This window comes from Acanthopagrus latus, chromosome 5 (assembly GCF_904848185.1).
Source record: "Acanthopagrus latus isolate v.2019 chromosome 5, fAcaLat1.1, whole genome shotgun sequence".
In the NCBI taxonomy this organism is placed as follows: domain Eukaryota; kingdom Metazoa; phylum Chordata; class Actinopteri; order Spariformes; family Sparidae; genus Acanthopagrus; species Acanthopagrus latus.
The window spans coordinates 7,266,573-7,290,082 of NC_051043.1; the positions used below are offsets into that span (position 1 = coordinate 7,266,573).

Genomic DNA, 23,510 nt, shown 5'->3' on the forward strand with positions numbered 1-23,510 from the left:
AAACAGCAGTAGCAACACATTTATTTGACCCCACCAAAATATTTTGATGTATTTTTGAAACATATATGGAAAACAAGAGACCATCTTTATGGTCCAATCCATGAGTACTCAGCGGTTATTAGGCCTGAAACATTATTATGAGAGTACACAGCAATCAATACAACATTATTTGGCTACATTAGCAATCAGTGTTAATGGGTTGGACCACACCTTATAACTTGGCTTTAAATCTCAACCACACTCCTGTGAAGATTTGGGCCATCTTCTTGCACGGTTATGACACACATCTCTCTACAGACAGACATATAAACACCTGGCTAAGTATTCAGAACAGATTCTGTGGTTTCTCTTGCCACATGGGTGTCTCCAGTCTCTGTCACAGCTGTTTGAAAGTAGAGATTTACTTATGTTCTAGCTATTCATTTTTATGCCATTTTTCATTGGCATTTTGATAATTGTTAACATGCACTTTGAATGTCTGCCATTGAGGATGTCTGCTATAGATGATCTTAAAGCAGCATTGTGTAGAAATTGGGATTTGTAGGTTTTTGGCACCCCCCACAGTTTCTGAGTGAAACAGCACCCTTGTAAACACAAGGTCTAAAACAATTTATCACATGTAATGTAGGTGCTCACTACAAACACACAGACACCATTCACCCTATCAGAAAACACTGTGCCATCACAATAAGTTGAAGCTGTTATTTTAAGGTAGAAAAGTTTTTTAAAAAGTTGCTTTAAGCTATTGATGTTTTTGTCTGTCTGATGTGTTTTTAATGTGTCTGTGGGCCAGTGTTCTTCGCTGTTTCACAAGTTGCCTCTCGGAGGACAATAAAGTTTTTCTATGCTAGCAGCTGTTGAGAATGGAAAAATGTTGTCTCTGATGAAAAGTTGATGCACTGTTGCAGCCTGCTCTCAGGTGCAGGAGCCTGGACCGACCCAGATTATATCCTAAACCTGTGAGGGACAGAGGCATGGTTAGAAATAAACAAACACACCCTTAGTTGGCAATTCAAAGCTAAGTTGTAGGAATATTTGACAGTGTTCCTTAGACAATGACATGGTAGGCTACTATGTATATTATTTCCAGTGGCACTGTGTTATTGCAACTGTTCTGTTAATATTGCAACCCACTTAAATAAACAAATAAAATGAATTACTATTAATTAATGTTAACATTATATTGGCCGAGTATGTAAGCAATGTGTAAACAGGGGCTTGGTAGTCTTTAATTCATCTCTGACTTTATCCTGTAGATTGAATAATGTATCATGTGACCCGACCTTCTTCACATTGTGTTAGTCAACTACGCACTCACATAGGTGGATGCAACGTGTCATTATTTCCTGATTTACAGATTTATTTCTAAACATATTGTCATTGCTTGATATGAACTCCTAAGTATTATTCAAACAGTCCGGAAAAAAACAAGCCAAACGTCATGTAATCATAGTCATACTAGCGCTAGATGATGACGCTGCGCTTTCTGCGCAGGCTTGATCCGCGTCAACACACCAGTTGATGACACTGCGGAAGTGTCATGGCGCCGCCCGTCCTGCCGTGTCAGAAACAGCACTAGCGCAAAACAACTTGTGATGACTCTTCTGTCGCGCGTTTGGGATCAATATCTAACCAGGACGTCCGAGGAATCATAACGTGAGTGTGTGTGGAGGCAGAGTGTGTTAGAAGTTCCACCCGACAGCGTTAAAAGTCCGCATGCCTGTGCTGAACACTCGTATTCGTGTTTTCATTGGGCCACGTGTTGCTGGATTTCTGCCGTGTTGTTGACGAAAAGAATGTCCAAATGTTCGAAGACATGGTCGAGATGTAAACGAGGGGTTTAAGTTGGTCGTTTGGCTTGCAGACTTAAAATGGCTGCCCGTTGTTTTTGTTGTTTATGTGACTGAACTCCGAGCATGCAGAGGCCCATCCTGTGAGGATACCTGACGCCTCCAGTTAAAAGAGCGTTTTTTTTCTTCTTCTTCTTTTCATGCTCAGGCAAAAGTTCTACTTACACATCGTAGAATAATATTAGCTCAAGTAGGCTATGGAAAAAAAGTGAAACAACAATAACACACATGCATGCAATCACAGTCCTGTCTGGCATCTAAATCATGCCAGTGTGAATGATTAGTAACAGCAAGTTTTCAAAGTTTCCACACAGAGCTGCAGCATTGGATCTGTTAGCTGTCAGCTGTTACATTATTTGGCAGCTAATCTCATAATCAATTCTCAGACTCCAGCTTCTTAATTGTGAATATGTTCAGGTTTCTTTCTTCCTGTGTGACAGTAATCATGTGGCATGTGGACAGAATTAGACATCTGAGGACGTCGTCTTGGGCTTTGGGAAACACTGACCAACATTTCCCACCATTTTTGACAGCAGCAAGTGACAGATTAGTCGTCAGTGACCATAATAGTTAGTCTCATGTTCATATGCTCTGCGGTAATTAAATTAATTGACAGAAGAAAGTATTCTTAATGATATTATACGTTATAAATGCTGGACAAAAGTCAAGTTGTGTAATGTTTTTGTTTTCCCAAACAGTTTGATTTGGTTACTCAGGTGTAGGACTCTTATATCATCCTCGCGAAGGCTTTTTACTGTTAAGATTAACAAAAAAAAATTAATCGTCACTGTGATTCTGTTATCTGGAGAAGAGCTGTCTCATTTTCTCCACAAAAGAACTCAGTGTATTTGAAAAGATAAGGATCTAAAGACGTAATCCGTGGTGACTGATCATTGCTGATGTCAGAGAGAGTCACTATTGAGATGACTTGACTTAGGACATGATGACATCAAATGACATGCCTGTGTCTATTTCATGTTTTAAGTTTGGGTTTGCCGCTGTTTAAAAGTGATGGGGATGGAATATTTTGTGACCCAATGGAATATTATGTTATTTCTTTATTTGATTACATTTATTTTACAGAATATCAATAATGACAATTTAGTTTGTTTTCACTACCAAACTTTTTGAACAGGTTGAATAAGCTGTCAAATAATATCACCATTAGACAGGAATTAATTGCCCCTGTCCAATTAAAATCACAGTATCTGTAGAAAGAATGCATGCATTAGCATTCACCAAGATAATCAGTCACAAGTCTTTATTGTTTTTGCCGAATGTCTCCAGGGTAGGATGGCAGATTCGGGCTCTGGTGACCCCAGTGGTCAACGTGCATCGACCCCTGGAGGTAGCACTGCAGGGCTGCTGACGGGCCGCCGGCCAACAGCCATATCTCAGGGCCGTCTCCCCACCATGCGGTCTAGGGAGCTCACCCTGGGAGGAGTGAAGAAGGTGATGTGTTGTGTCGCAATGTTACAGAGAGTTGCAGAAAATGACTGTTTTAAATGCAAAACCAACTTCTCCATAATTCCTCAGCCACAACATGAATAGGATCTGAAATATATATCTGGTGAATGGTGAGATATATGATCAGTTTTATTTTGTAATTGTTCTCATGCTTAATCGCTGCATTTGTCTTTTACTTTTTAGAAAACTTTCACACCCAACATTATTGGACGAAAAGTCAAAGAGGAGTAAGTTCATAATTGATGCTGAGAAGAAAAAAATGTTTTCTTACTTTTGACTAATAACTTCATCTGTCATAACAGAGCGAAGGTCGACGGGCACAGGAGAGAAAGGAGAGATGGAGAGCGAGGTCGCGGCCCGAGAGAGCGAGGCAGGGGCCGGGGTCGCCCAGAGGTCATCCAGTCCCACTCTATTTTTGAACAGGGGCCCGCGGAGATGGCGATGAAAAAGAGAGGTATTAGTTCAGCTGGTTAACCGCTCAATAACCGCTCACTATGAATAATACTTCACACATGCATCATCGTGTCATCCTATCTTTCTTTAAGTGTGTCTCTGTTTTGCACACAGCCGGTTATGAAAACGAGAGAGATGCTCCGAGCGTGGGACCCTCACCCATCATCAATATTAAGAAGGAGAAGAGGGAGACTGAGGAGGAGACCAAAGAGATTCTGCGCAGTCTGGAGAGAGATAATGTAAGTCGTCTTAATTCGGTGGCTTTTTTTAGCACTTTCCATGAATTTACCTTTCCTCTTGCTTTCTTTCAGTTCATAGACGATCCCTTCCTGAGGAGCGAGCAGAGGAGCTGCCCTGTCCAGCTCCCTCTTGCTGTGTCAGGATGGGGCTTCAAGGAGGAGTTTAGCACAGCTGATGTTAAAATTGAAAAAGTAGAAGAGGATGCTGAGCCCATGGACTCTGCTGTAGAAGGTAACTGCAGACTTGTGTTGTTTTTGCTATACTTGTGTATCTGTCAGCACTGAGTATGGATCAGATAACAGTGCGTTAAAGAAATATGCATCTTATTGTGATTCTTTTTACAGCTGTATACTACTCACCATGTATGGAAGTGATATGATTGTTATTATTGAAAGGCCTGGCTCAGGTTGAAGCCATACCCATAGACTTATCACCACAAAACTAGCTTTTATTATTTAATTTAACAGTCAGTCATAACTTAAAAAACACAAATCAAATTGCCAGATTGTTGACATCATGCCATCTCTGAATAATGTTACTTTAAAGTGGCAACAGACAGCCGCCGCGTCCCATGTGGTAATGTTGTTGTCGCTGCTGTTGCAAGACAACAGGACTGTTAATCTTATTTGTCCCTGGTGGCAGACAGTATTGAACAGTGCTAGCAAAGTTTGCAGGGACCCAAAGTAAACTCCGATGGTTTCATTATTTTTCATCCATTATATTATGCAATCAACATTTACTTCATAATGAGCCGTTGAAGCAGAAAACTTTATTGGCAGCGTGAATTACCAGAAAAACATGATTATTCATCGCCGCTTTGAAACAGCAGTCCCCGGTGGCAGCAGTGCAACTTTCTGTGTAGGCTGCGCTTTGAGGAGCAGCGAAAGATAATTGATTTATGGGAAATCTGTTGTTTTATTGGATGAGGCATTTTTTAAGGGTTTTTTTCCCCACTTTTGACATGGCATATTTATTATGCATATATATTTCAGCCGACGGCTATGCAAAGGACAGGTGTACGTGACATGTCCTTGAACTCACTTGCCATTCATGGATAATATTTACTTGTACTGTGCGAAATCTGTTAGCATACTGGTGTACAAGTTGCTGCTGAGAAGTGCCAGGCTCCCAAATTACAGGCATTGGACCCTTTTCTCGGTGGACATTTTGACTTTTCCACTCAGGAAAAGCTTCAGCAACACTTGTAGTGTCTAATAATAAAGTTGTTCTATATACTGCAAGTGTTGCTGGAACTTTTTGACCTCTTTAGATTTTTTTCCATTCTCCGTGCAAGTTGTGCCAGAAACTACTGTGCTTCTACAGAACTGGTATGCTTACTAACTGACATGACTTTTACTGGGACACTTGATGGGACGTGTGTACTCACTGATACCAGATCCAGCACTATGGGCTGTTTTTGAGGCACCTGCGATACTGGGATCAGAAAAGCTTTTAATATTATTATTAAAAATAATTATTTTTTAAACATTGTCCAACAAGATAAGAAATGTAATGTCCCAGGCAGCAGCTTGTGTATAATTTCTGATAGTTTGTGAAAGCAGGAAAGTCATGATAAGCATCTTGCTGCTCTCTTAAAATGCACATTATCCTCTCTCCAGTGAAAAAGGAGCCAGAGGAAACTGAAATTAAAAAGACGGAGGCAACTTTCAAGCCTCCGCCTCTCCCCGAGCCTGAAGTTCTTCCTGACCTGCTGCATAAATGGAGTCTGAGCAAAGGAGAGGAGCTGTTCTTCATGCAGCTGCCCGACTCGCTGCCCGGCCAGCCGCCTACTGTGGAGCACAAGCCAGTGAAGACAGAGGTTCAGGCAGAAGACGGACAGTCTGTGCTGCTGAAAACAGAAACACAGGTAGATGAAGTTCTTGTCTACATGTAAAATATATGACGATATTGAGGTTATGTGTTTAAACGTGAGTTTCAATGTGAAACAGGAGCAGGAAGCTGAAGAGAACAACTGCAATCTGAAGGACCTGCGGGAGGGTCTCATGGGAAAGATGCTGGTGAGGAAGTCTGGCCGAGTACAGCTCATACTGGGACAGGTGACACTCGACGTGTCTCTAGGAACAACATGCTCTTTCCTCCAGGTATGATGGTGTCCCTCCTGTCTGTGCTTGTCTCTGTTACATCATAGTATCTTACAGAATCAGAATTATTAACATTTCTGACTTGCCTTCCTCTTTTTTCTCAGGAGCTGGTCTCTATTGGTACAGAGGGAAGAGCAGGCGACATGTCCGTGTTGGGGAACGTCAAACACAAGATGGTTTGCTCCCCAGACTTCGAGGCTCTACTGGAGAGCTGTTCTTGATGTTCATCAGAGCAGTGGAGACCTGAGCATCCTCGGGTCTGACAGGTGGATGCACTTGTGTTGTGTCGTGATGTTTACCCTTACTATGGACTGTCCCTGGAACCTGACGTGTTATACAAGAATGATGGCGTGCAGACTTGCTGTAATGACATATTGAAATACACTATCTATGAAATATACATTTATTTTCTTCTTGTGGAGCAGGCATGTTAATTGATTCAGGGTTCAAAGGTTGAAAGCTGTGCCAAATATAAGTGCTGTTGAAATTACTTGACACGACTGTACATGGATGTAAATGTGTGAATAAAAAAGTTTTTGTTATTTCAGTATGTTGGTGTCAGATGCTTTAAATATTGCGTAACTTAGCTGGAGGGGCGGCACACGTGATAGAAATCAGATTTCTGCCACCTCCCAAACGCGGTGGAGATGAAAAGCCTTTTGTTTTTCAACCATTACATCTTAAGAGTTTAACAACATGTTATTAATGTTTCTTACTCATGAATGCACTCATGGGCACAAATGAAGTGGGGTTTTTTGGGTTTTTTTTTTTTTAGATATGCAAATTATTTCCTTATCAAATCTATTAAAACAAATTCACTACAGTACTGGTATGTTAAAGTAAGAAGTCATTTGTAATTTGAAATTAAAATTGATACCAAATTTTAGGCATAGTCTCTGCACTGGTCTGATCCTAACCCACCTACAGTAAATTGATGACCTCTGCTAATTTCCCACATCATAGATTTGAAGTGGCAAATAAATTTATCTTAAAAGTGGATTCCTGAAGATAAAAACACTGGCCGTTTGGTCGATACCCTCTCCGAATGTGATAAATATAATAGTCCAGTCCAGCAGATCAATTTCAAAAATCTTTTCCTTTACAAGCAACCAATGCAAATGAGACAAAATACAACAGCAGGATATTGTACAAATTAGTTGTAGAAAAAGTCTTAATCAAATAGTGTGAGTAGACGATCTGTTGTAAAGTTTAACCCTGGGGATTAAAATGTGTATTAATTGAGAATAACATTAAATACTTGAATATGCCTCGAGTCATTGCTGTGATTATTTGCAAGTTGACTTGGCAGAAACTAAATGATTTGTGACTTAAATAACTTGTCTGTGTATATTTAAATGTTTCATTTTACTTCTTTATTTATTTGAGATTGTTCTTGTTTTGCTATCAGTCACTCAATGTTGAAATGTGAAGGGGAGGGAGTCCTCGGCAGAAATGTAGAAATACAGACTTATTGAAGTGAACAGTTTTGTGTTTTATTGTATTTATGTCATATTTATGTAATATAAGAATTTAACTGCATTTCATTGAAATAGCCATCTACCAACACATTTGCTCTACAGCGCCTCTAGTGGTCGCACGTTTTTACGGCTGTAATTAAAAGTGTCGGTGTAGTATGTCACTTTGACCGCCAGGTGTCAGAGCACAACTGAGCGTTGCTACGTGGGTCAGACTGAGGGCTGCTCGTTTTAATTACGTAGCAGCGTCGAGCCGCCCGCTGTCTGCCCATGTTGTCCGCCGGGTGGAGTTTGGCTACGGTCCGCAAGACAAAGACAAGTGACCGGCCAAAGGAACCCTACTGTACCGGCGCTGGAACATAACGTGACTGAAGGTAGGTAGGTAACTATCAAGGCTTTTGAACTAAATGCGTGGTAACGGTGTGTTCGGAGGGCAGCCCGTATGACACTAAACCCACGTTACGAGTACAGGCTGAGAACAAAAAGGTCGGCTCAGCATTTCGTGTATTCCCCGGGACGGTAACGTTACTCCGGAGGGCTGAGCGAGTGGAGCTAGCTGCTCGAGCCGGAGCCCGCCAGGAGACAACGCTTAGCACAGCCGTTAGCTCGGAGGCCACGAGCTAACTTCAGACTTTAAATCATCCGTGTGAGTACAGGAGTCTTTAGTCTCACGACCTGTCGCTAGCTCAGGTTGTGCTCGTCGTCTATTGTGTCTGTGGTAGCTAAATTGTCCTAGCAAGTATTAGCCGGGAACTGTTTTTAGTGATGCGCCTAGCTAACCCGGTGGGGTTTTTACGCTGCGGGATGGAGCCTCTCGTTAGCCGTCCTGCAGCATCATCACAGGGGATGAGGACAGAGGGCCTCTGACGTTATCTCTGCACCGAGGCTGATAACAGCAATTTTGGCACGTAAACTTCACTTGAACATGGATAATTAACCTTCCGCTCAGGACTGAGGACATCAGTTTTTGTTTTGTTTTTTTTTAATAACAGACAAAGGCTAGCATTAACTTTGTTTAAAGGTGTTTAATGTCCACACTAAGGAGAATGCTAGGGGATATGTTTTCAGTGTTGCATGATTCAGTACTTGGGTCATAGAGGACATATCGTGACATGGATCACCCTCAACGTTTGTTATTACATCTTTGCAGATCTGTGTGACACTGAGCTGCGGAGCCCCTGGATCTGCCCCAGACAACAGAACCACCTGCTGTGCACAGTTTTTTTTGTCTCATTGTTTACATTTCTTCCGTCAGCGGGACGCCTTGCACAAACAGAGGAGGACATCTGCATCAAGGACCTGCCTGTATTTCATCACCGTTGCTTCGAAGACTTTCCTTGTCCTGGAATTAAATTCACCTGAATTTCAGAGGCAGATTAATGGTGAAAACAATGAAATTCCGTGACATTGCCCAAGAGGGCAACCTCAAGATGGCCACATACATTTGTGTTGATTCTCTGAGCAGTGTGAGGAGAAGCCCCATCCCCTAGTTATCTTCATGAAGGCCTTTTTCTGACAAAAGATAAGGGCCACTTGGGGCCAGGAGTTGGAGAGCCGTACCTCTATTATCATTTGCTCTGCACGCTGATTTCAACTATTTGATAGAGTTCAGCATCTTCCTGAAGTCAAGATGGTGCTTTTCTTCAACCCTTTTGACAACTTGGTGTGTCTCCTGCTTGGCATCTCCTTCACCGTGTGGTTCACCCTGCTGCTGGTCTTCATTATTGTGCCTGCCATTTTTGGAGTGTCTTTTGGAATCCGACGACTCTACATGAAAACCTTGTTAAAGATCTTTGAGGTAAGAGTTTTTAATTGCAATTTAATGTGTTGTGTCACTCATAAATGATCACTTTTGAGTTGAAGCTGAGGAGGATGTAGTGGAAACACAGCACACACTCACACATAAAAGTTTGTGTGAAGGTACATTAGTGTTCTTGCACAGATACAACTTTAATTGCCGAGTTCCTGCTTCTGCCAAATAGCCTGATTCGTTAGAAACTAGTTTGTCAAAGTTGTTGACCCCGTTCTTCCAGGCCAGCCTATGTTTGCTCTCTCTTTGCACCGTTTGTCTTCTCTTTAATCAGTACAAATAGGTTTGGCTTCTGCAAAGCTGTTATTTAAAGCTTAATTTCTGGTTAAGTTAATAAAAAGAAATCTCTGGCTTCTCATGCATATCCCAACTCCTAGGTTACCTGCAGGCTCTGTGTTTGCCTTTAGCATCCAGCTAGCCATTGTATTATTCATTGGCTGATACAGATTAACATCCCAGCCTCAGGTCTATTTCTCCCTCGTTATGTAACCGGAGAAAACGGCGGCACAGACCTTGTCAGTTGCTGTTGTCTGTGACGTGGCCCCAGCAGCCTGAAATATTGCTTACTGATTCATGTTTTTTCTTTCTAGAAATGAGTTTGAATCACAATTGATGGCATTAATGCATCAGGTTAATGTGCAATGAGGCTAGCTGTTTACCATTTAATGGCCTCCTCCCCTATGTGACTCCAGACACAGTTATCCAGTTTCTCTCTTTCTGCTGTCTTTGGTGTATCTTTATGAGTAAAGCTGTCATCATTTTCCAGCATGTACCTCTGAGAGCAGGTCTTGTTGCCAGAAATAAATGGACCAGTGGGAGATATGAGAGACGTTCTTAGCTCGTTATTCCAGTCACAACCATTAGATTCAGAGAAAAGGTCAAAGGACAGACTGTGCAAAGCTGAAGCAATGATTTCTTCTTTGAACTATCTGCATACGTCTCATTGCTTGGTCTCACATTCAGGCTTAAATTAAAAATGAGAATTTGCATTTGTCCTCCCTACAGCTGCATTGTGTTTTTTTACGTAGTTGCTCAAAGTATTGTATTATGTGTTCCTGTTTGCTCATCATTGTTACAAGTAGTGATGGGATGGTGTAAGGTTTTATAGCAGATCGCAATTAAAACACTTGTTAAGTTAATCGTGGTGAATTTCCATAGTTTGCAGTAGTAAGTGATTTGATACAGCTGTCAAGCTTAATAACATACAGTCCTATATTGATTTCCTTCCCAGTAATTCCAAAATCCTAAACCTGTCACAGTACCCAAATGCTCCGTCTTCCATTTTATTCCCCAGAAAGAAGTTGTATTTGAATTACGTTAACAAAATGTAAAGTAATTCCAGTATGTTTTGGTGTAATTTTAAGAGTTTAAAACCTATTTTGATATACATATAATCACATGAATCACAATTGTTTTGGCTTATCCCGATTACTTAAGTGAAATGAAAGTGTGCTGTAATCCCCCACCTGTAATATTTCATAGGGGATAAATTAGTAAAAACATCCTCTCTGACACGCAGCTCTGGGGCCACTTGACAACTTGTTTGCTCCTCAGCTCTCCACCCAGAGAATCATAACTGTCAGCCACAGCTGCATTTTGATACACTGACTCAGTAACACAACTTGTTAAGACACGATTTAAAGGTCTCTGTAAAGGGAAAAAGGAATGCCGAGTTGGCATGTACCATGTGTGCCAATTCAATATGAGTAAATATGACTAGACTAGATCAATCAAATGGATGTGTCACAGCTCTTGGCTGAATATGATCAATCCTCAAATAACCTGTGCTTTAGGAAGTTGTTAAAATGTCTTTATTTCCAATTTAGCTATCATGTCTCCTGTACATAGACAAAACAGTTTTTAGTTTGCCCTTAGATAACATGAAGTAAGTAAAAGTTTGAAAAGAGGTATAAGTTTCAGCATGACTTCTGCAGCCATTTAGGCACCATCACTCAACATTCTTGGAAGATTTTTGTAAGTGCTCCAGGCTAATTCCAGTTTTATCTGAGTAAAATCTACTATTAGCTGTCAGGCTTTTTTCCCCTGTCACTGTTTAATTCATACAAACCAAGGAGTTATCATGAATCTGGGACTCTTGGAAACCAGTCCAGTGAAATCATTTCCTGATCTGCGCTTCTTCCAGCTAGAACATTGTGTCCTTTTCCTGCCTCTCACTTGAAACAACCTGTTTTTCACTCGATCTTGGCATGCAGAGAGTGCACTCTAAAATCTACATATGGGAGCAGGAGAAGTGCACATTCTAGTGTTTTGGATGAAGCCATTAATATTAACTTAAAGTGGGTTAACTTAGAATCTTGTCTTCTCAACTTTGTTTGATTTGCACCCAGACAGTTTACAACATTAACAACCACACTCACTTAACAGTAGATAACTTGGAGGTAAGCAGCTGTGAGTCTGAACTGTTTTACATTAGTACATCAATGTTATTGTTTGATCTGTGAATGAAGATACATGTATTTTGTGTCACTCTTGTATATTTATATATCTTTGCGCTTCCTTTGTAGTGGGCCACACTTAGGATAGAGAGAGGAGCCAAAGAGAAGAATCACCCTTTGTACAAACCCTACTCTAATGGTAAGAAGATGTTTCTTTTTGTGCATGCGTGCATATATCTCAAGGTGTATTTTTTGCAGAGTCAGTGTTGCTGACATCCTGTCTGTCTGGGCCACTCTAGCTATCATTGCCAAGGAGCCCACCTCTTTGGAGGAGGAGATCAAGGAGATCCGGCGGAGCGGCAGCAACAGAGACCTGGACTCAGCCTCTGAGTTTGAGATGTCTGACATCTTCTATTTTGCTCGACGAGGAGTGGAGAGCATCATGGACGATGAGGTGACCAAGAGGTTCTCTGCTGAGGAGTTGGAGTCCTGGAATCTGTTGACCCGCAGCAACAACAACTTCCACTACATCAGCCTGAGGCTGACCGTCCTATGGGGGCTGGGCCTGCTGATCCGCTATGGCTTCCTGCTGCCTCTCAGGTATTAGCTGTACCACAAACAGAGAGCCTGTTTGATATTAGAAGGGCACCCTGTTCAACACAAGTATTTAGGAAAACTGAACACATTGAATCAGGTCCTAGAATGGAAATGTATGCCATCCTGTATAAATAACCACCACAATGCATAATAGCAAAATGTGACCTTGACATCGACACTAGTTTATGTATTGAATGTCTGTAATTCAAAGCTCTTATCAGTAAAACACAGCTCTTGGGTTCTGCAGCAGCAGGAAATCCTTGTCCTCCATATCAATTTGTTTTATTTTTTGCTTTTAACTAAATTTAACTTTTGGATTCAAGATTATCCTCTGATGCATGTCTGATACAATATCTCACTGATAAAAAAACCCTGCTTTTTATTTATTTATAAAATATTTTTATATTTATTGACTTTATTTTGTTTTGTTATTTTACCCAGCATTAAATTGTGTTCACACTGGTCAGTAGCTTTGTCTCCATCAAATACAAATCAGCCTAGTGCGGTGGTGTGACTTTCTTTGAGGAGTTACAGCTGAAGTAAAAATCTACCAACTGTGATGGTTGGTAGTACAGGATGCCTGGGCAATGGAGGATTATCACCAAAAAACAGTTTACTCTCTAACCCACCTAATGTGAAAGTTTTTGGAGAAAGTGGAAGGACCTCAGCTCTCAGGTTCAAATCCAGAGCCTTCTTGCTGAGATGCATCACGTCTACCTAATGAGCCATGATGCGTGCCCTCTACCTGCAATCACAGGTTTAAATTTTCCTTAAAGCCACAGTCAGGAGTTAGGAGAAAAAAGTGGATTTAGCCAGAAACTTTGAATGATACAGCTCCCAGTTCCCTCCTTCTTCCTCTCTGCTGCGCTGTAGCCCTGCCTTCAAAGCCCCTCCCCATGGAGGAGCCCACTGTGCACGATCAGGCTTGTAACCATGGTTACAGAGGATGCCAGATAACCAAGATGGCGCATTCAAAATAACAACAACAAAATAAGCCCTGATTGTTCTATATTTGATCAATACATCTAAATTACAATGACAGTACCTCATGCCGAGTCACTATAGTAACCCGAGTAACAAACAGTGTTCTATACATCGCATGGATTTACCAGCTAATCATTACCCGGTGCAAAATTTTTGCCATGCTGCCTTTCTGAAGCATGAGTAACATTATTTCTCTAAACCAATTCAACCACTTCAGAGCGCATTGGACACAAACTAACATTAACTGCCTGGTCACTTGAAAGACACTTCTGCTAACCAGTAGTCATAAAGACAAAGCTAAACACTGGAGTTAACATACAAGCTAACAAGCTAGATTTAGCAACAAGCCACATAGCTCGACTGCAGCATTGCAAGGTGATGCATGGGGAAGGGGCACTGTCAAGTACGCACTGCGCAAGGGAGGGGGGCTGATTGACACTTCTCAGACACGCCCATTGGCTCTGACTGGTTGTGTTGATTCGGGAGCGGTGGATTCTTGCAAACGAAATTACAGCCACTGGGTTGTCCCGTGGACGTTGGATTTTTTTTCACAGTTGATCTGTATCTTATTCTACTGTCAGATCTTAATGACATTTTACCAAATATAACAAAAAAATTGTTACAGACTACAACTTGAATGGAAGTCTCAAAAAGGTTGAATTTTCTCGGTACATGATTAAAAATTTAACTGTTCATGTCCCCCCAAAATATATAGGTCAGCCGCTTTAAAATTCCATATTATTCAGTGATTGAATTAGTCCTAATCAAAACATTTTGTTTGACACCCTTGGTAATAACACGTGATACTGATGTGCTCCTATTTCCGCTGACCTGACCTATGTTTAATAGTGTGGTCACTATAAAGTTCAAAATATAAATATATATGAAAAACATTAGGTGCAGCCCTAGTCATAAGATGAATATTGTGGTGAACTGACACTGGGAAGTTCTGATGCATTGTTAATTTTGTAAGGAGATAGCATGCAGCCTTGTTAAAGAACATGAAAATTGTGGCTTACTGTATGTGGTTAGAGACTAACTTTAAAAGCTGGCACATGCAGGGAGTTGAAGAGGGAGATCCTCATTCAGGGTCAGCTTAGAGAGGCACAGGGACAGTGACTCAGTACTAAGCCTGCCTGGCTCATTTCCAGCTGCTAGTGGGGAGACGAATCAGGCCACCGCCACACAGACAGACATCATTCTAGTTTCCCATCCACTTAATGGATTCTCTCATTCAGTGCCTGTCCAGTGTCCAGTTAGTCACCCACTATCATGGAATCTTCACCTCTCTAATGTTTGTATAATCCTTGCACAATTTAATCAGCACCTTCTCCAGCCCTGGATGATTGGTTCATCCAGATTAAGTCCACCTGTTGGCCATTGCCTGAAATGCCCTCCTGTGGGTTCTGGAGTCTATTATTGGTGACAGCGGGAAATGGAGAAGAGTGTGATACTTTGAATTAATAACAAGAGCCCTGCTCTTCTGGATAGCATTACTCATGGCTTTTATATGTTATCAGAGATGTTAGTCTGTCAAGTGAAAGCTTATAGTACAGACAGGCTAAGGTTCATGTTCTTACATTAAAATGTCAGAAGAAAGACTAATTATTTATACATTTGTTGAACCAAAACATGGAATCCCTCCTCTCTGTATAGGATTATGTGTAACCTGCCTGTCTGTCTCTCCACCAGGGTAACTCTGGCCTTTACTGGTGTAGGCCTCCTTGTGTTCCTCACCTGTCTTGTTGGGCTACTGCCGAATGGAAGGTGAGAATGATGGGCAAGCGGGTCTGTTTTCATTCTTCAAAAGTATAAGCTCAGGTCCCTGGGTATGATATGTGATCCTCTTACTTGTGTTACCTTGACCCTCAAAGTAAATCATGTTGTTGTATGCTTCTTTTTGCAGGCTGAAAAACTTCCTGAGTGAAAAGGTCCATTTGATGTGCTACAGAATATGTGTCAGAGCTCTGACTGCCATTATAACCTACCATGACAGGTAAAGGACCTACAAAGTAAATGTCATTGTGACTGATTCTTCATCCATAGAACAGTAAACTTTTCACACAGCAATAGACTTCCTGTTTACAGTTCCTATCAGACAAGGACAGGATGTTAAAAAGGGTAGACAGAGCATATGTGGGGGAGTTAGTTGAGGCTCTGAAAGATTTAATTAGTTAAATGAAAATGACTTGGCACTAATGTCAGCAGAAATAACAGAAGCAAAACAATAATCCATAAGAGACCCATCACAGCCAGACTGGTTTCCTCAGACCCCATGCACTGGCAGTCAGCCACAAACATTAAACACAGTGCTGTTCATAGCAGCAAGAATAGTCATGTTGATGCCATGGAGGTGATAATATACCAACCTTATTATGAAAACACAATTGTATACCCTGTATATTGTTTAATGAAAGCATTGTTTTTTTCATTCTGTTAATCGATATCATAAAGGTTAGCATGATAGGTGCTGCTGGTTGATTTCTTCTCTATTTGCTCCTACCAGGACTTTCATACAGTTTCTCAACTTGTTGGTCAATTTCTCCATCTCTTTTCTGCTTTAGCATACTGTGCCCTGACAAGTTATCTCAAGTTCTCACAAAACATATGAATAGATGTGCAATATGTTTTTTCCCTTATACAAATTAAGTTATGCATGTAGCCACACCGCTAGCACTTGGTTTAAAGTCTGTACCTTAGAATTCAGTTCAAAAAGTATAGCAGTGCCGCTGCTGATTATTATCACTAATACCTTTCTTCCCACTGGTCAAAAATCCCACTTAAAGCCACTAAAATCAGCCTTTTGTTTGCAATGGGAATGTGTACACTCAGCATTTACACCCGGGTCAATTGACTCTGCAGTAGACACAGGTTTTCATCACCTCGGCTCAGCTCAGCTTTGATCTAAATGTAATACCCTGTTGAACATGCTAAATTGTGCCACATGAAGTAATGACGCATTATCAACATCTGGTGGTGGCATGTAAATAAGGAAGGAATATAGGGTGTGGTCTGTTGTTGTTTTCTGTTTACGGTGCATCTGTGCTGTGAAGTGTGACGTATGTCGTAGTACTTCTGATAGAAATTACAGACAGGCTGCCCTGCCTGTGGGAAGTGGGGATGGGGTCAATAGGTGATTTTTAGCAGGTTGACCCGCGTTTAAAAAAAAAAAAATCTGTGTAGACCTAATTTTATCTTGGCAGAACTCTGTACTGATGGTCATTGTTCTGAAAATAATATTTGACATGCAATTTTTTTCCCTTTATTTGCCAATGTTTTATCTTTTATTGTGTCTCTGTATCGGCCCAGGAAAACAACATCAGTCAATCCCTAAAAATCTTACACATTTTGTATTATAAAGCATTACATTTTATACGGCCACAAACATTTCAAGAGGACCATGTTACAACTGATAGCTTTTTAAATGTCATGACATTAAGCAGAAGATAAGAACAGTACATTTTTTTTTATTTAAAGCTATCATAAATTTGAAATCAGGGTCATATAATAAAATGGAAAAAGAACTAAGCCACTCAAATGCTGCTCTTCTTAGACACATTGTCCCATTGTTCTTCTCTCTCAGACATGATCCACCGCAGATCTCTTTCCATGACAGGACAGGGGTCTGTGTGAGATTACATAATGTCAGATGAGTTATCCTTAGAGAACAGAAACCATCATGTGTTTGCAGTTGAAATGTGAGAAACCAGAGTGTTGGTATGAAAATAGGGAGACTGAGGCCTTGATTGTACATTCGTATTCATTGCAGCTGTCATATGAACCCATGTGAAGCACAAAGCCCTAGTCAGTAATGCTTTCTCATACACAAAGCCAAGGCACATTCATTCAAGCTACAGTCACTTTTTATAACACAAAGCCCAATGCTTGGAGGTGCTGAATGCACTTGGCTGTCTTACAAGCACAACTTTCATTTTCCTGAATGGATTCCATATTGTGATGTAGTATTATGGTCCAGGTGGATGTTGGTAGGGAGGATTTTGTTCTCAGTGAAGCTGAATGATACATTTTATTTAAATATGGTAGAGTAAGGATGTAAGAGGAACAACTTTTGACAGCTTTTATAGAGAGGATGCCACATGCAACAGGATGTAGAGGAGGAAGTTGATGCTTTCTCTACTGGTATTTGCCCATCAGTTAGAGTCTGTAAAACAGCTCGTGTTTCTGGTAAGCTGTAGTGAAGGCATGACTAAATTTGAAATTGATGTTTGAGACGCCATGTGAGTTTGAGATTAAGGGACATTGTTTGTGTGACTGCCCTTATTATGTGGATGGAAGACTGATTAATTTATCAACCCATATCTTTAACCACCAGGCAAAAAAAGAACTAGTTTTTTTTAGAGCGTGACCATTACATTTTTACTTCCTGTTACTTTGTGAAAATTGGAGAAGTAAGTTTTAATAATGGCGCACTTGTATCTTTTAATTTCTTTAAGAAAAAAAAATATACATTGATACAGGTGAAGATCTGTATAATATCTTATGTCTCAATGTTTGCCACCTCGGACTAGCTGTTATAACATGTATTCCTCTCTAGTCTGGGGCTAAAAATACACAAGTGACACAGGAAGTGTTGCTCTCTCTCGCTCTCTCTCTCTCTCTATTTAAAATTGTAACTCTATCTTTGGAATGTATGTTCAAGTCCTGCATGCTCCTGGGGTCAAACTTTTAACAGCTCTCTATGGGTTGCTTTGTTTCTTCCAAGAAGACTTTATTACTGAGCACTGAATATGAATTTTGACACGGTGCTACCACACTCAACATTGTTTCAGCTAATAAATCCTCCAGGAAGTGCCTTTGTGATATTAACACACTACCCTTCCTGTCTCCTCTTTTCCAGTGAAAATAAACCCAAAAATGGAGGAATCTGTGTTGCCAACCACACCTCACCGATCGATGTCATCATCTTGGCCAGTGATGGCTGCTATGCTATGGTAACTATACTGATGCCTACCAGAAAGCAACACAATAGTAGACACTGATCACTCTGTCCCTGGCAGCTACTTGTCTGTTGGAATGATTTTTGTCCCTGAAAAAGATTTGTTGCTATTTTAATGTTTGTGTGGTGTCAGGTTGGCCAAATTCATGGTGGCTTGATGGGAGTCATTCAGAGATCCATGGTCAAGGCTTGTCCCCATGTGTGGTTTGAACGCTCAGAAGTCAAAGACCGACACCTAGTGGCCAAAAGGTAGTATTACTACCTTTTTGTTCGTATTGAATTTTTACTGTTGAAGTTTTCCCCCTCAGTCTATTTGGGGAGAACATCAGTTCAAGCCATTGCAAAGAAATGTTTTAAATTGAAATTGAGTGTTACAAACTTTTGTTTGAAATGTTGTCTGTTTAAGAATCTAATAATGAGATTCTTAGTAATGACCTTAATACTTCTTGTTTTGCAGACTGAGTGACCATGTAGAAGATAAGTCAAAACTGCCTATTCTTATTTTTCCAGAGGGTGAGTTTGTCTAACGATTTGGTACAGAAATGAAATACTTAATATATTAAAGTCACAAAATTTTTTCTAGGCCCCAAAAGTCTCAACTGATTTTTTTCTCTAAATCTTCAGGTACCTGTATTAACAACACATCAGTTATGATGTTTAAGAAGGGCAGTTTTGAGATTGGTGCCACAGTCTACCCTGTGGCCATCAAGGTGAGAGTGATACTGTTACTTTTACCTGTTACATGTTATTTGACTTTTTATCAACAGTTAGTTTGAAATAATGCTGGTTTGACTGTTAATTGTGGTGTGCTTGATCCTCACAGTATGATCCCCGCTTTGGAGATGCCTTCTGGAATAGCAGTAAATTTGGAATGGTCAACTACCTGTTGCGAATGATGAGCAGTTGGGCTATCGTCTGCAGCGTGTGGTACCTTCCCCCCATGTCTAGAGAGGTGAGAGTCTATGGTCTTCTGTGATGAATGATACAACCAACATATTATCAGAACAACTAATTGTGCTGCTATTACAATTTGACTCATTTGTTCAGCTGAACTCATCGTTCACAACATACAATGTGATATGCATTGCGTTCCATATCTAAATAAAGATGTTATAGTTGATAACAGCTATATATAGACATGTAAATAGCTGTGTTAATTATTTGTTATGGCTGCTTGTTTGCCTGTTTATCTTCATGTCAATCTACTCCAACAGGAGGGTGAGGATGCCGTACAGTTTGCCAACCGTGTAAAGGCAGCCATAGCCAGACAAGGTGGACTTGTCGACCTCTTGTGGTAAGATAAAACCCATTCAACTCAATGTTTCTACCCCTTCCACATGCAAACACTGTGACTGACTTTGCATAATGAACATGCTTACCACACGACTGTCATACCAGACTGCAGTTACGAAACTTTTTGACATGGCATCGCAGGAAAAGCAAAGGTATAATCAATAACATTTAATAATGGAATCTGCATCTTCGCTTTATGTTGTCACAAACCGACAAGTACAGGCAGGTGATACGGTCACCCAGCTCACCTTGCCTTGTTTCGATTGGTCCTGTGTCTGCTGCGGCCAGAAACTCGGATAACCATGGTTTTTATTTTACAGATATGTACTTTACGATATTTATGAACAGAATGCGTTACATTTATGGCTTACACCCTTTTTGTGGCTTTGTGTGTGTCACTAGACAAACAGGATGTCTCCTGGCTGGCACCTCATGAAATGAAATAAGTTGTACACAAAGGCTGTCACAGCATGGAGTTCAACTGTGCTGAACTAGTTCTGTCGCTGGTATTGTGTATGCTCACCTACTGCAGGGGCTTATTGGGCCTATTAATGCAACAGAGCCATCATTAATGTTTTTGCTCACCTGAGCTTTTCCTGTTATGACAAGTTAAAATCCTGGCCATGAAAAATTTCAGTCTCTTGTTGTCACTGTTCTTACAGACTCCCCTACACATTGCGGCCAAGTGCTAGAAATATGTCAGATTTGTTTACTATACAGAGACAAAAATGGTCAGCTGTTACGGTGTTTCCACAGTGTTGTCATTTAATTCCTTTTATATAGTTAATGCAACTACCGCAGCTTTGCGGTCATTTTAAAATTATCTGAGCTTAATGAAGCGCTAAGTATAAACAGTCTCAACAAATATCTTCTATATGCTAATCACAAATACCATAGACATTTCTGCCTACTGTTGTAACAAGATGTCCACATCATTGACATACCTGGTTAATGAAAATATTAAAAGCAGCTTACAGAAGAATAGAATATTTTTACAGTTGACATTTTGACTTGTCAAAAGGTGTATCTAATACGATTTATTATTGTTATTATTTACTATTGTGTTCTATTGTGCATGTTGGCTTATTGGCACCAGCATTAACGTTACTGCAGAAGAAGTAGTACACATGTATAATGTTAATGAGTCAAAAATAAGGCAGACAGTTATTCTTCTCACTAATTTGAAACTCTTTCTTTAGGGATGGAGGATTAAAGCGTGGAAAGGTTAAAGATACCTTTAAAGAAGAGCAGCAGAAGCTGTACAGTAAAATGCTGGTGGGAACCCAAGAGGACCGCAGTCGCTCATGAAGGACCTTTGTGGAGGTGAACTGGCTCAGAAACTCACTTGGGCACCTCTGACTGAATAGGCAGTCAGCAGGGCTCACATCCTCTCTATCGGAGCTCCCGGACTGGAAAATTCCCTCTCTGATGTCAACAGCACTCCATTTGGCTTCCTCGGTCACTGCCTCAGCTTGGCATGTTCAGTTTGCGTCGCTGTTACGGGTCAGTCTGAGTCTGCTGCCCTTTGTTGGAAAAGCTCGACTGAAGCCTTGCTTCTAAAAGCAAGGTATGCACAGTACAGGAGCATTGTCTTCCTTGGTGGCTGAATTTTAAGGGAAAACTTGTATTATTATTATTATCCATCATTGAGTTCCTGTCTTTGTTTGATAGTTTCAACTTTTTAATTTGGATTTGACTGTCATATTTTTTTCACACTTTGTTAAAGTTACAGACCTGATTATACCTGGGGTGTAGATGAGTTATTGTAGATGAAACCTTGTTCTTAAGCTAAACCTGTAACTGAGTTGGGGTTTTGCATGTCTGGCTCCTGCCCATAATTTAGGGCACAATGCCAGATTTTGTTACATTTCAGATATTTTTATTAAGACTTTTTACATTAAGACTTAAATCAACACATGTGGTCACTATGGGAGATGCAATGCAGGTGAGCTCTTGATATGTGGTCTGTTTCTGTGTTATTTCCATGGAATGTGTAAAACCTCACATTATGAAGTGGAAATTGTGCACCCACAATTACTCTGATGGAGGCAGATACTCCTGTTTCAGCTAATAATGCAGCATGACAGGAGTAAAAGGATTTAACAGTCATTCATTAAGAATTAACTTAGGGTTTGCTTTTAGCATTGTCCCTTAAGGCCTATGGTGCAGTTAGTGATGTAAGATAATGACCATCACAATTGGTCAGAATGACAATTAGCTGGTACACATCCATACTAATACACTTGCTAACAGGCATCATGTTTTCATTGGCTTCCTGCTTGTGCAGTGACCATTCTGCCCAATTTATTTTAAGTGAAATCTTAAAGCTATTATCTTTATTCCCCCCCATCAGTCTCCCACTTGGCAGCCACAGAGTGCAGCTGTAGTTTGGACTCCCATTTAGGCGAGAATTGAGCAACATGGTGGACAGCCTTCAGGGCTCTCATCCCTCTATTTTGCTGTTATCAGGGATCATCATTTAGAAGGTGTCAGATCTGTTCATCAAAATAAATGTTCAAGAATGTGACTTGGCCTTTGACTTCAAGTTTTCTTTTTGTTCTTTTCAATCTGTGGATTTGTTTTCCTTTGATGCATAAAGGGGTTATGAATTTGTTTTTAAAGAGGCTGAGAAACTAGAAGCCTCCTAACAAGTATGCAGGTGAATATGGGGATTTAAATACACATTTTAGACTCCAGAGTAACTTTAGAGTATTGGAGTAAAGTTTCTGTATTCAGTAGGGTTTCAGAAAATGACAGAAAATCTTTAAAACATAAAAATAATGAAACGCCCAACGTTTGCAGAGAAGAACTCACATCAGACACTGTCCCTGGACAAAATACCGACTTTTAAGGGACTCCCATCTTCCAACATATTCATTTTTATGTATATGCACTTTACAGTTGCATCTTTAAAGAAATGTGTAGAATAAAGCGTTTACTAGGGGAAATATTAAATTTAAGTGAGTCACTTAACTAAAAGCAGCCATTAGCAACTACAATGTTACAGTAACCTCCAGTGTTTAGGGTAAATGAACAAATTCAAACCGCAATGTGTCCCACAACTAGATATATACCATTTACATTAGTTCAGTGTACAGAAAATATTATCAAATAGCCAAGCTAGCTCACTTTGTGTTTTCTTTTATTGAAAAAATATTTTTCAATCTAAAAAGAAATTTTTATTTGATATTTTTAGAACTGAGGGTTTTGCTCCAAATAGTTCTGTCTTAATTAGATCTTGTCTTCTGTGCTATTCTTGGCATGCAACCCTGGAGTCTGGTAACATTTCCTGTCTGATTTACTGTCCAGTCGGCACCAAGATGCTATAACACAGTCTGGCATGGGGATTAAGATCTTTTTTTGGCCGTAGTATATTTTCTGTTTATTCCCTAGCTGATTATGTATAAAGGGTCCAGTCCAAAATGTCTTGCCATGACTGTTTATTGTTGATTCTCCTGTATCTACTTCATCCAAAGCCCAGGCCTCTCCTCCTGGCTGCGGTAAATGGCCTCAGTCCCCTTTCAGAGAGGTTTCCCCTTTTACTCTCTTTGTTTCCAAACCGGTGATGGACATGGCAGCATTCTTTTGCATGTCTGTTGTAGCCATTTCAAATAGATGTGTTAATGTTGGTGAATAAAGCACACAGTGCTCAGGGGAGGAGTAAGAGGAAGCAGGGAGCTCAAAAGGTTGGCTGTGTAAACCATGCCATGGTTGAACAGCTCACTGGCAGCACTATGGAGAGCTGAAGTCAGGCCCCCCCTGCAATCTTTTCTCAGACTGCTGGATGGCACAGATCCATCTACTGCAAATAAAGATTTTTACAGCTCTGCGGTTCACTGGGCAGAAAGAAAGCTACTGTAAATGCACCGTAATGTATTATGGCAAC

At 40.5% G+C, this 23,510-nt stretch overlaps 2 protein-coding genes across 5 annotated transcripts; both read left to right on the forward strand.

Annotated features, from left to right (window-relative positions):
* Window positions 1–1,505: 1,505 nt before the first annotated feature.
* polr3d (polymerase (RNA) III (DNA directed) polypeptide D) lies at window positions 1,506–6,662 on the forward strand. The gene is made up of 9 exons (XM_037097803.1): window positions 1,506–1,656; window positions 3,138–3,302; window positions 3,501–3,544; window positions 3,620–3,771; window positions 3,885–4,009; window positions 4,082–4,241; window positions 5,630–5,877; window positions 5,960–6,112; window positions 6,217–6,662. The coding sequence occupies exons 2-9, from the start codon at window positions 3,144–3,146 to the stop codon at window positions 6,331–6,333; spliced, it is 1,158 nt and encodes a 385-aa protein (XP_036953698.1). The 5' UTR covers window positions 1,506–1,656; window positions 3,138–3,143; the 3' UTR covers window positions 6,334–6,662.
* A 1,088-nt stretch (window positions 6,663–7,750) lies between these two features.
* LOC119019320 (glycerol-3-phosphate acyltransferase 4) lies at window positions 7,751–22,156 on the forward strand. Of its 4 annotated transcripts, none has more exons than XM_037097796.1 (13): window positions 7,751–7,965; window positions 8,738–9,385; window positions 11,923–11,992; window positions 12,093–12,393; window positions 15,067–15,141; window positions 15,281–15,370; window positions 18,233–18,326; window positions 18,465–18,580; window positions 18,789–18,844; window positions 18,956–19,041; window positions 19,155–19,283; window positions 19,546–19,625; window positions 20,824–22,156. In XM_037097796.1, the coding sequence occupies exons 2-13, from the start codon at window positions 9,218–9,220 to the stop codon at window positions 20,930–20,932; spliced, it is 1,374 nt and encodes a 457-aa protein (XP_036953691.1). In that variant the 5' UTR covers window positions 7,751–7,965; window positions 8,738–9,217; the 3' UTR covers window positions 20,933–22,156. The 4 variants fall into 4 exon arrangements, with proteins under 4 accessions (XP_036953691.1, XP_036953690.1, XP_036953693.1 ...); XM_037097795.1 differs by having other exon boundaries at window positions 7,751–7,961; XM_037097798.1 differs by having other exon boundaries at window positions 7,751–7,961; window positions 8,843–9,385.
* The last annotated feature ends 1,354 nt before the right edge of the window (window positions 22,157–23,510 follow it).

Coding starts and splice junctions, on each gene's coding strand:
- polr3d (XM_037097803.1), top strand. CDS start 3,144: ATGGCAGATTCGGGCTCTGGTGACCCCAGTGGTCAACGTGCATCGACC. Junction 4,010..4,081: donor GCAGTCTGGAGAGAGATAAT/GTAAGTCGTCTT, acceptor GCTTTCTTTCAG/TTCATAGACGATCCCTTCCT. Junction 5,878..5,959: donor TGCTGAAAACAGAAACACAG/GTAGATGAAGTT, acceptor AATGTGAAACAG/GAGCAGGAAGCTGAAGAGAA.
- LOC119019320 (XM_037097796.1), top strand. CDS start 9,218: ATGGTGCTTTTCTTCAACCCTTTTGACAACTTGGTGTGTCTCCTGCTT. Junction 12,394..15,066: donor GGCTTCCTGCTGCCTCTCAG/GTATTAGCTGTA, acceptor TCTCTCCACCAG/GGTAACTCTGGCCTTTACTG. Junction 19,284..19,545: donor TTCCCCCCATGTCTAGAGAG/GTGAGAGTCTAT, acceptor CTACTCCAACAG/GAGGGTGAGGATGCCGTACA.